At 45.3% G+C, this 12,634-nt stretch overlaps 1 protein-coding gene across 1 annotated transcript; it reads right to left on the minus strand.

Annotated features, from left to right (window-relative positions):
* Window positions 1-9,215: 9,215 nt before the first annotated feature.
* LOC123497584 (uncharacterized) lies at window positions 9,216-10,785 on the minus strand. The gene is made up of 2 exons (XM_073510359.1): window positions 9,616-10,785; window positions 9,216-9,340 (listed from the first exon to the last, which is right to left on the minus strand). The coding sequence occupies exons 1-2, from the start codon at window positions 10,775-10,777 to the stop codon at window positions 9,294-9,296; spliced, it is 1,209 nt and encodes a 402-aa protein (XP_073366460.1). The 5' UTR covers window positions 10,778-10,785; the 3' UTR covers window positions 9,216-9,293.
* Window positions 10,786-12,634: the final 1,849 nt, after the last annotated feature.

Genomic DNA, 12,634 nt, shown 5'->3' on the forward strand with positions numbered 1-12,634 from the left:
CCGACGCAGGGCTTCGCCTAAACTCCGCAACGATATTATCGAGGTGTAATATGGTGGAGGGGGGCACCGCACACGGCTAAAATATCGTATATCAATTGTCGTGTCTTTGGGGTGCCCCCTGCCCCCGTATATAAAGGAGCAAGGGGGAGGCAGCCGGCCAAGGGGAGAGGCGCGCCAAAGGGGGGAGTCCTACTCCCACCGGGAGTAGGACTCCTCCTTTCCTTGTTGGAGTAGGAAAAGGGAAGGGACAAGGAGAAAGAAGGAAGGGGGCGCCCCCCTCCCTAGTCCAATTCGGACTAGTCCATGGGGAGGGGTGCGGCCACCCTTTGGGGCCTTTCTCTCCTTTCCCGTATGGCCCATTAAGGCCCAATACGAATTCTCGTAACTCTCCGGTACTCCGAAAAATACCCGAATCACTCGGAACCTTTCCGATGTCCGAATATAGTCGTCCAATATATCGATCTTTACGTCTCGACCATTTCGAGACTCCTCGTCATGTCCCCGATATCATCCGGGACTCCGAACTCCTTCGGTACATCAAAACATATAAACTCATAATATAACTGTCATCGTAACGTTAAGCGTGCGGACCCTACGGGTTCGAGAACTATGTAGACATGACCGAGACACCTCTCCGGTCAATAACCAGTAGCGGGACCTGGATGCCCATATTGGCTCCCACATATTCTACGAAGATCTTTATCGGTCAGACCGCATAACAACATACGTTGTTCCCTTTGTCATCGGTATGTTACTTGCCCGAGATTCGATCGTCGGTATCTCAATACCTAGTTCAATCTCGTTACCGGCAAGTCTCTTTACTCGTTCCGTAATACATCATCCCGCAACTAACTCATTAGTTACAATGCTTGCAAGGCTTATAGTGATGTGCATTACCGAGTGGGCCCAGAGATACCTCTCCGACAATCGGAGTGACAAATCCTAATCTCGAAATACGCCAACCCAACAAGTACCTTTGGAGACACCTGTAGAGCACCTTTATAATCACCCAGTTACGTTGTGACGTTTGGTAGCACACAAAGTGTTCCTCCGGTAAACGGGAGTTGCATAATCTCATAGTCATAGGAACATGTATAAGTCATGAAGAAAGCAATAGCAACATACTAAACGATCGAGTGCTAAGCTAACGGAATGGGTCAAGTCAATCACGTCATTCTCCTAATGAGGTGATCCCGTTAATCAAATGACAACTCATGTCTATGGCTAGGAAACATAACCATCTTTGATTAACGAGCTAGTCAAGTAGAGGCATACTAGTGACACTCTGTTTGTCTATGTATTCACACATGTATTATGTTTCCTGTTAATACAATTCTAGCATGAATAATAAACATTTATCATGATATAAGGAAATAAATAATAACTTTATTATTGCCTCTAGGGCATATTTCCTTCAGTCTCCCACTTGCACTAGAGTCAATAATCTAGTTCACATCGCCATGTGATTTAATATCAATAGTTCACATTACCATGTGATTAACACCCATAGTTCACATCGTCATGTGACCAACACCCAAAGGGTTTACTAGAGTCAATAATCTAGTTTACATCGCTATGTGATTAACACCCAAAGAGTACTAAGGTGTGATCATGTTTTGATTGTGAGATAATTTTAGTCAACGTGTCTGTCACATTCAGATCCGTAAGTATTTTGCAAATTTCTATGTCTACAATGCTCTGCATGGAGCTACTCTAGCTAATTGCTTTCACTTTTCAATATGTATCTAGACCGAGACTTAGAGTCATCTAGATTAGTGTCAAAACTTGCATCGACGTAACCCTTTACGACGAACCTTTTGTCACTTCCATAATCGAGAAACATATCCTTATTCCACTAAGGATAATTTTGACCGCTGTCCAGTGATCTACTCCTAGATCACTATTGTTCTCCCTTGCCAAAATCAGTGTAGGGTATACAATAGATCTGGTACACAGCATGGCATACTTTATAGAACCTATGGCCAAGGCATAGGGAATGACTTTCATTCTCTTTCTATCTTCTACCGTGGTCGGGCTTTGAGTCTTACTCAATTTCACACCTTGTAACACAGGCAAGAACTCTTTCTTTGACTGTTCTATTTTGAACTACTTCAAAATCTTGTTAAGGTATGTACTCATTGAAAAAAAACTTATCAAGCGTCTTGATCTATCTCTATAGATCTTGATGCTCAATATGTAAGCAGCTTCACCGAGGTCTTTCTTTGAAAAACTCCTTTCAAACACTCCTTTTATGCTTTGCAGAATAATTCTACATTATTTCCGATCAATAATATGTCATTCACATATACTTATCAGAAATGTTGTAGTGCTCCCACTCACTTTCTTGTAAATACAGGCTTCACCGCAAGTCTGTATAAAACTATATCCTTTGATCAACTTATCAAAGCATATATTCCAACTCTGAGATGCTTGCACCAGTCCATAGATGGATCGCTGGAGCTTGCATATTTTGTTAGCACTTTTAGGATTGACAAAACCTTCTGGTTGCATCATATACAACTCTTCCTTAATAAATCCATTAAGGAATGCAGTTTTGTTTATCCATTTGCCATATTTCATAAAATGCGGCAATTGCTAACATGATTCAGACAGACTTAAGCATAGATACGAGTGAGAAACTCTCATCGTAGTCAACACCTTGAACTTGTCGAAAACCTTTTTGCGACAATTCTAGCTTTGTAGACAGTAACACTACTATCATTGTCTGTCTTTCTCTTGAAGATCCATTTAATCTCAATGGCTTGCCGATCATTGGGCAAGTCAATCAAAGTCCATACTTTGTTCTCAAACATGGATCTCATCTCAGATTTCATGGCCTCAAGCCATTTTGCGGAATCTGGGCTCATCATCGCTTCCTCATAGTTCGTAGGTTCGTCATGGTCTAGTAACATAACCTCCAGAACAGGATTACCGTACCACTCTGGTGAGGATCTTACTCTGGTTTACCTACGAGGTTTGGTAGTAACTTGATCTGAAGTTACATGATCATCATCATTAACTTCCTCACTAATTGGTGTAGGAGTCACAGGAACATATTTCTGTGATGAACTACTTTCCAATAAGGGAGCAGGTACAGTTACCTCATCAAGTTCTACTTTCCTCCCACTCACTTCTTTCGAGAGAAACTCCTTCTCTAGAAAGGATCCATTTTTAGCAACGAATGTCTTGCCTTCGGATCTGTGATAGAAGGTGTACCCAACTGTATCCTTTGGGTATCCTATGAAGACACATTTCTCCGATTTGGGTTTGAGCTTATCAGGATGAAACCTTTTCACATAAGCATCGCAACCCCAAACTTTAAGAAACGACAACTTTGGTTTTTTGCCAAACCACAGTTCATAAGATGTCGTCTCAACGGATTTAGATGGTACCCTATTTAACGTGAATGCAGCTGTCTCTAATGCATAACCCCAAAACGATAGTGGTAGATCGGTAAGAGACATCATATATCGCACCATATCTAAAGTACGGTTACGATGTTCGGACACACCATTACACCGTGGTGTTCCAGGTGGCGTGAGTAGTGAAACTATTTCACATTGTTTTAACTGAAGGCCAAACTCGTAACTCAAATACTCTTCTCCACGATCAGATCGTAGAAACTTTATTTTCTTGTTACGATGATTTTCCGCTTCACTCTGAAATTATATGAACTTTTCAAATGTTTCAGACTTCTGTTTCATTAAGTAGATATACCCATATCTGCTCAAATCATCTGTGAAGGTCAGAAAATAATGATACCGGCTACGAGCCTCAATTTTCATCGGACCACATACATCTGTATGTATGATTTCCAACAAATCTGTTGCTCTCTCCATAGTTCCAGAGAACGGCGTTTTAGTCATCTTGCCCATGAGGCACGGTTCGCAAGCATCAAGTGATTCCAAAATCCCATCAGTATGGAGTTTCTTCATGCGCTTTACACCAATATGACCTAAACGGCAGTGCCACAAATAAGTTGCACTATCATTATTAACTTTGCATCTTTTGGCTTCAATATTATGAATATGTGTATCACTACGATCGAGATCCAACAAACCATTTTCATTGGTGTGTATGACCATAGAAGGTTTTTATTCATGTAAACAGAACAACAATTGTTCTCTAACTTAAATGAATAACCGTATTGCAATAAACATGATCAAATCATATTCATGCTCAACGCAAACACCAAATAACACTTATTTAGTTTCAACACTAATCCCGAAAGTATAGGGAGTGTGCGATGATGATCATATCAATCTTGGAACTACTTCCAACACCATCGTCACCTCGCCTTTTACTAGTCTCTGTTTATTCTGCAACTCCCGTTTCGAGTTACTACTTTAGCAACTGAACCAGTATCAAATACCGAGGGGTTGCTATAAACACTAGTAAAGTACACATCAATAACATGTATATCCAATATACCTTTGTTCACTTTGCCATCCTTCTTATCCACCAAATAGTTGGGGTAGTTCCGCTTCCAGTGACCAGTCCCTTTGCAGTAGAAGCACTTAGTCTCAGGCTTAGGACCAGACTTAGGCTTCTTCACTTGAGCAGCAACTTGCTTGCCGTTCTTCTTGAAGTTCCCCTTCTTCCCTTTGCCCTTTTCTTGAAACTAGTGGTCTCGTCAACCATCAACACTTGATGTTTTTCTTGATTTCTACCTTCGTCGATTTCAGCATCACGAAGAGCTCGGGAATTACTTTCGTCATCCCTTGCATACTGTAGTTCATCACGAAGTTCTACAAACTTGGTGATGGTGACTAGAGAATTCTTTCAATCACTATTTTATCTGGAAGATTAACTTCCACTTGATTCAAGCGATTGTAGTACCCAGACAATCTGAGCACATGCTCACTAGTTGAGCGATTCTCCTCCATCTTTTAGCTATAGAACTTGTTGGAGACTTCATATCTCTCAACTCGGGTATTTGCTTGAAATATTAACTTCAACTCCTGGAAGATCTCATATGGTCCATGACGTTCAAAACGTCTTTGAAGTCCCGATTCTAAGCCGTTAAGCATGGTGCACTAAACTATCAAGTAGTCATCATATTGAGCTAGCCAAACGTTCATAACGTCTGCATCTGCTCCTGCAATAGGTCTGTCACCTAGCAGTGCATTAAGGACATAATTCTTCTGTGCAGCAATGAGGATAATCCTTAGATCACGAATCCAATCCGCATCTTTGCTACTAACATCTTTCAACATAATTTTCTCTAGGAACATATCAAAAATAAACACAGGGAAGCAACAACGCGAGCTATTGATCTATGACATAATTTGCAAAAATACTATCAGGACTAAGTTCATGATAAATTTAAGTTCAATTAATCATATTACTTAAGAACTCCCACTTAGATAGACATCCCTCTAATCCTCTAAGTGATCACGTGATCCATATCAACTAAACCATGTTCGATCATCACGTGAGATGGAGTAGTTTCAACGGTGAACATCACTATGTTGATCATATCTACTATATGATTCACGCTCGACCTTTCGGTCTCCGTGTCCCAAGGCCATATCTGCATATGCTAGGCTCGTCAAGTTTAACCTGAGTATTCCGCGTGTGCAACTGTTTTGCACCCGTTGTATTTGAACGTAGAGCCTATCACACCCGATCATCACGTGGTGTCTCAGCACGAAGAACTTTTGCAACGGTGCATACTCAGGGAGAACACTTTTATCTTGAAATTTTAGTGAGAGATCATCTTATAATGCTACCGTCAATCAAAGCAAGATAAGATGCATAAAGGATTAACATCACATGCAATCAATATAAGTGATATGATATGGCCATCATCATCTTGTGCTTGTGATCTCCATCTCCGAAGCACCGTCATGATCACCATCGTCACCGGCGCGACACCTTGATCTCCATCGTAGTATCGTTGTCGTCTCGCCAACTTATTGCTTTTACGACTATCGCTACCGCTTAGTGATAAAGTAAAACAATTACATGGCGATTGCATTGCATACAATAAAGCGACAACCATATGGCTCCTGCCAGTTGCCGATAACTCGGTTACAAAACATGATCATCTCATACAATAAAATATAGTATCATGTCTTGACCATATCACATCACAACATGCCCTGCAAAAACAAGTTAGATGTCCTCTACTTTGTTGTTGCAAATTTTACGTGGCTGCTACGGGCTTAGCAAGAACCGTTCTTACCTACGCATCAAAACCACAACGATAATTTGTCAAGTTGTTGCTGTTTTAACCTTCGCAAGGACCGGGCGTAGCCACACTCGGTTCAACTAAAGTGAGAGAGACAGACACCCGCCGGTCACCTTTAAGCAACGAGTGCTCGCAACGGTGAAACCAGTCTCGCGTAAGCGTACGCGTAATGTCGGTCCGGGCCGCTTCATCTCACAATACCGCCGAACCAAAGTATGACATGCTACTAAGCAGTATGACTTATATCGCCCACAACTCACTTGTGTTCTACTCGTGCATAACATCAACGCATAAAACCAGACTCTGATACCACTGTTGGGGAACGTAGTAATTTCAAAAAATTTCCTACGCACACGGAAGCATCAACACCAATATGCTTGGTGAGCTCATGCTTCACAGGATCGCTCGCAATGCTAATAGCACCTGTACTGTCAGATAAGAGCAGAGTCGGTGTAGTGACAGAAACACCAAAATCCTGAAGTAACCACCGTAACCAAGTCACCTCTGCCGTCAAAAGAGCCATGGCTCGCAACTCAGCCTCAGCACTAGAACGGGAAACTGCAATCTGTTTCTTCGTCTTCCAGGCAATGAGAGAACCGCCAAGAAAAACACAGTAAGCAGAAAGTGAACGGCGATCAGAAGGATCACTAGCCCACATAGCATCCGCATAGGCCTGAAGCTGTAAAGAACTGGAGTTAGGAAAGAATAGACGGTGAGAGATCGTGCCCCGAAGATATCGGAGAACACGAAGGAGATGACTATAGTGAACCGATGTGGGAGCAGAGACAAACTGACTCAGAATATGAACCGGATAAGAGATGTCCGGACGAGTGACAGCTAGATAGACAAGACTGCCAACAAGATGACGATAACGCGTCGGGTCAGAGAGAGGATCACCATCAGTAGCACGGAGGTGAACATTGAGCTCCATAGGAGTCTCAACAATGCGCTCGTCAGTAAGAGCAGCACGAGCAAGAAGATCCTGGATATACTTTTCCCGGGATATAAAAAAGCCATCAGAGGTAGAAGAGACTTCAATCCCAAGAAAGTAGCGAAGAGGTCCAAGATCAGACATAAGAAACTGCTCACTAAGACGGGCCTTTACAAAGGCAATATACTCGGGGTCATCCCCAGTGATGACCATATCATCAACATAGAGAAGAAGAGTACGGCCACGAGGAGAAAGGTGAATAAACAATGCTGGATCATGAGCACTTGCTGAAAAACCAGCAGAAGTGACAACAGAGGCAAAACGCTCAAACAAGGCGCGAGGGGCTTGCTTAAGGCCATAGAGAGAGCGACGAAGACGACACACCATGCCATCAGGAACAGAATACCCAGGTGGTGGCTGCATGTACACCTCCTCACGCAGCTCACCATTAATAAAGGCATTCTTAACATCAAGCTGAGATATAGACCAGTGGCGTGCAGAGGCAACGGCAAGAAGTGTACGAATAGTGGTCATATGGGCCACAGGAGCAAAAGTCTCGTCATAATCACGACCATGCTCCTACTGAAAACCACGAGCCACGAGACGAGCTTTGTGACGCTCAAGAGAACCATCAGAGCGAGTCTTAACCTTGTAGACCCACTTACAAGTGATGGGACGGACTCCGGGAGGAAGAGAAACCAGATCCCAGGTACCAGTGCGTTCAAGAGCAGCAATCTCCTTTGCCATCGCAAACTGCAAGGATGAACAACAGCCTGACGGTAAGAAGTCGGCTCAAGAACAGCAGCACCAGCGGTGGGAAATCCAAAGCGATCAATAGGCGGACGAGGACGAGAACGCAAGCCATAAGTAGGCTGAGAGGAAGAGGACGACTCATCCAAGGAAGCATCCACAAGTCGTGAACGACGAGTGTAATGCTGAGGAAAAGATGGAACAAGAGAAGGAGGAATTGCCAAGGTAGAATCGGGGGGTGGCGACGAAGAAGTCACCGGAGATGAAGGTGTAGAATCCGGTGACATGCTAGGTGAGGAGACCGGGGAAGATGGTGGCTGCAAATCGACGAGGCGTGGAGAAGCAGAGGGAGTGGAACGAATAGGCACAGGCGCGACGGGGGTGATAGGTGAGTCAGGAAAAGTGAGGAAAGAGATATCCTCCACGGAAAAAATCGATGAAGATGGGCGTGGGTAGAAAGGACGAGACTCATCAAAAGTCACATCTCGAGATATACGCATCCGACGACCGGTAGGATCCCAACAACGATAGCCCTTATGTTCATCACTGTAGCCTAAGAAGACACACTCAACAGACTGAGCGGTCAGTTTGGTGCGTTCGCGAGGGGCAAGAAGAACATAGCAAACACAACCAAACAAGCGAAGCATCGAATAATCGGGAGAACGATCAAAAAGACGCTCAAAAGGAACACTACCCTGCAAAGCAGCGGACGGCTGAAGGTTGATGAGATAGGCGGAAGTGGAGATAGCCTCAGCCCAAAAATGAGGCGGAAGAGAGGCGGCGATCATCATCGCACGAGCCGTCTCAAGAAGGTGACGATGCTTGCGCTCAGACACGCCATTCTGAGCATGAGCACCAGGACAAGAGAACTGGGCAAGAGTACCCTGCTCAGCAAGGACACCACGCAACATCTTAGAGATATACTCGCCAGCGGAGTCAGCACGAAAAACACGAATGGGTGAAGAGAACTGAGTATGAACCATGGCAGCAAAACGCTTATAAATAGACAACACCTCACTACGAGAAGTCATGAAATAAAGCCATGTGTAACGAGAAAAATCATCGATGAAAATAATATAGTATTTATGACCACCTTTCGAAGCGAAAGGAGCCGGACCCCATACATCAGAATGGACTAAATCAAAAGGACGCTTAGACACTGACTCACTATGTGAATATGGTAACTGAATCTGCTTGCCAAGACGACAACCCTGACACTCTAAAGAGACATCTCCTGAGACAGACCCCAGAAGACCTCGACGAACTAAAGACGATAACCGAGAACCACACAGATGACCAAGTCGATGATGCCACTGCTTGAAGGAACCAGTAACAGAGGCGACAGCAGCGGAGGGACTGGCGATGGTGGTGGCAGCGGAAGGAACATGAAGCCAGTCCAACTCCCAAAGACCCTGAGAATCACGGCGGCGAGGGCCAGCCCCAACCAGAGTGTGCGTGCGACGATCCTGGACAGAACAAGAGTCAACGTCAAGGATGACACGACAACCAGAATCAGTAAGTTGACCGGCAGAAAACAGATTCATGGTAAGTCGAGGAACATGAGCAACATCAGGAACAGAATAAGGAGTGGAAAGATGGCCTCTACTAGCAACAGAAAGTGGAGTACCATCAGCAGTGAAGACATGAACAGGAGAATCCAGCGATCGAAGAGAGGACAAAGCGGAAGAATGAGAAGACATATGAAAAGAAGCTCCAGAGTCCAGAACCCATGGGGATGTACCTGACTGTGTAGAGGGCGGGTGCTCAGTGCGGGAAGCATCAGTCACAGAACCAGCAGTACCCGTCGAGGAAGAACCTGAGGCCGCGAGCAGACGCTTAAGTCTCAGAATATCCTGCTCAGTCAAAGCAATGGCTGAAGCTGTCGAGGGAGATGACGAAGTCCCTGAGGAGGATGAGCGCGCCTTGCGCAGGTGTTTCCGCTTTGTGTAGCACTGGGACTCAATATGACCATCAATGTTGCAGTAGTCACAATGTGAACGGGGGCGACCTGAGCCTCCAGAAGGAGTGGGCAAGAGCGGCGGAGCACTCGAGCGAGAATGGGGCGGTGCAGCAGGTGGAGTGGAAGAAGCCCGAGTAGCAAGCACAGAGGGAACCTCCAGCAAACCAGCACCACGTAAGCGAGTCTCCTCAGCATGAATCTCTGAAAGCGCCTCCATGAGAGAAATGCGGCCACGAGCAAACAACTGAGCACGCCGGGGCTCAAACTCGGCGCGAGACAGGAACTCGTAGACGCGATGAAACTCCAAGTTGGCCTGGACAGCCTGGCAGCAGGGGCAAGTACGACAACCAGCACTGCAGAGAGAATCAAGCTGGCGCCAGATAGCAGAACTCTGTGCATAAAAGTCATCAACAGTAGAGTCACCCTGCTGAAGAGCATGCTCCTGACGCACCACAGAAAGGTATAAGGCATCACCAGAGGGCTCATAGCGCTGACGAAGACAGGTCCACATCTGAAAGACAGTAGGAAGACCCAGAAACTCAGAAGCAAACTGAGGCAGAACACTAGCAGTGAGAACAGCTGCAGCACGAGCATCATCATCAAGCCACTGGGTGTAAACAGACAAAGCACCATGATACGTCTGAAGAGCCTCCTCATAAGCCAAAACCCTCTCATCATAAGCACGATCAACAGTCTCATCAGCAAGCTTAGCCGCATCCTTGGCGGCCTGAGTAGCATCCGTAGGAAGAACCAGTGGAGTCGGCGGAGTAGGGGCCACCGGAGGGACCGGACGTGGCGGACAGCAGACCTCGCTAGAAAGAACACCCCAGAGACGAATGCCGCGCATGTGAATGCACATGAAGCCAGCGAACTCGGTGTAGTTGGTACCATCGAAGATCACCGGACAGTGAGGGACAGCAACATAGCCCGATGCAGCAGACATTTTTTGTTTTTTGTTTTTTTTTGGGCAAAGATCCGAAAGCAGCAGAGGCCGGACGAGGACGGCGGCTGGGAGCGGGATCCGGCACGGGCGGCAGGGGATCTCGATCGGGGCCGGCTAGGCAGGAGCAGGCCGGCTGGGAGCGGCGTCGATCAGGGCCGGCTGAGCGCAGGAGGGAGCAAGCCGGCTGGATCTTGGACGGGAGCAGGCCGGCTGGGAGCTGCGCCGATCGGACCGGCTAGAGCGTGACGAGATCGATCGGGGCCGGCTGGGCGCAGGAGATCGATCGGGGGCCTCCCTGCTTCGATCGAGGAGAAGACTGGACACGATCGGGAGGAGAGGCGCCTGGCGGGAGGGGACGCAGCAGCGGCGCCGAGGCAAAGAGAGAACGCGGCGGCGGCGGGAGTGGATCGAAGCACGAGTTGCGCGTGCGAAAAAAAGAGACCTAAAGCTCTAATACCATGTTAGGAATAAGCAACTTGTATTCCCATGAGGCCATAGGCCGATATATATACATGTACAGGTGTGGAACATATGCAGGAAACCCCTTATACAACAGGATAAATACAAAGGGGTACATGACCTATATTATAACTCTAACTAATAATCACTTCAAGGATTATTTGATATCTATTCCAAGGCATGAACTGCTTAATTTTGCTAACTGAAATGCAAATCAAATAATTCTCTTTTTAAGAAAACAGTAGAAATGATAAGCTTAAAATTTTCGCAGAGTTCACCAAGAAGATATCACTAATATAATTCTAAAATGGACAGAACAACACAAAATAAGAAAGGACCAAGGACCCTTGACTCTCTGTAGCAGTTTTCTTTCCTGTAACTTGATAAATAATTCTTTCCACCATTTTCTAGAGCTCAAGACCTATGCTGATGCATATATCAATTTTAATTAGTTTATTCCTTTTTATTAAATAACACATTAACCACTGTTGCTGATGCATATATCGATTCCAATTAGTTTCTCATTTCTATTAAATAACATACTCTTACACATTCCAAAACTACCGTGCAGGAAAGCCAATTGAGTTTCAATCTTTGTTAATGGATGCCAAGGAACAAAGAAGAAAGAGTTAGAGAGCGATATGCACAGATGAGTAATGAAGAAAAGCAGGAAAAACAAAAAAACAACGTGAAGCTTATCAGAGAAACAAGACAAAAATATGCACACAGAAAAGGCAGAAATATGCAAATATGCAGACAGAAGCAGAGATGACCAATGAAGAAAAGCAGAGAAAGCCGGACAAGCTGAACAAATGCCGTGAAGCCTATCAGCAAAACAAAACCAAAAAAAAGGCACAAAATAGGGAGATATATGCAAACATGCAACCAGAACAAAAGAAAGCTAGAATACAACAAATTACAGCTAGCCAAGAGTTGAAGCGCAGTATGTTGAGATGGATGTGTGGCCACACGAGGAAGGATCGAGTCCAGAATGATGATATACGAGATAGAGTTGGGGTAGCACCAATTGAGGAGAAGCTTGTCCAACATCGTCTGAGATGGTTTGGGCATATTCAGCGCAGGCCTCCAGATGCTCCAGTGCATAGCGGACGGCTAAAGCGTGCGGAGAATGTCAAGAGAGGGCGGGGTCGACCGAATTTGACATGGGAGGAGTCCGTTAAGAGAGACCTGAAGGATTGGAGTATCACCAAAGAGCTAGCTATAGACAGGGGTGCGTGGAAGCTTGCTATCCATGTGCCAGAGCCATGAGTTGGTTGCAAGATCTTATGAGTTTCACCTCTAGCCTACCCCAACTTGTTTGGGACTAAAGGCTTTGTTGTTGTTGTTGTTGCAAGAGTTGAAGCGCAGCACACCAAGCAAAGATTCAATTGCGATGGA

Source organism: Aegilops tauschii, chromosome 3, assembly GCF_002575655.3.
Source record: "Aegilops tauschii subsp. strangulata cultivar AL8/78 chromosome 3, Aet v6.0, whole genome shotgun sequence".
Taxonomy (NCBI): Eukaryota; Viridiplantae; Streptophyta; class Magnoliopsida; order Poales; family Poaceae; genus Aegilops; species Aegilops tauschii.

What these genes read in the sequence shown, in the direction of transcription:
- LOC123497584 (XM_073510359.1), bottom strand. Translation starts at nt 10,777, where the DNA reads ATGTCTGCTGCATCGGGCTATGTTGCTGTCCCTCACTGTCCGGTGATC. An exon ending in CCCGCCCTCTACACAGTCAG is followed by an intron (nt 9,341 to 9,615) that starts GTACATCCCCAT and finishes TGTTCTGTCCAG; the next exon opens with GATCGTCGCACGCACACTCT.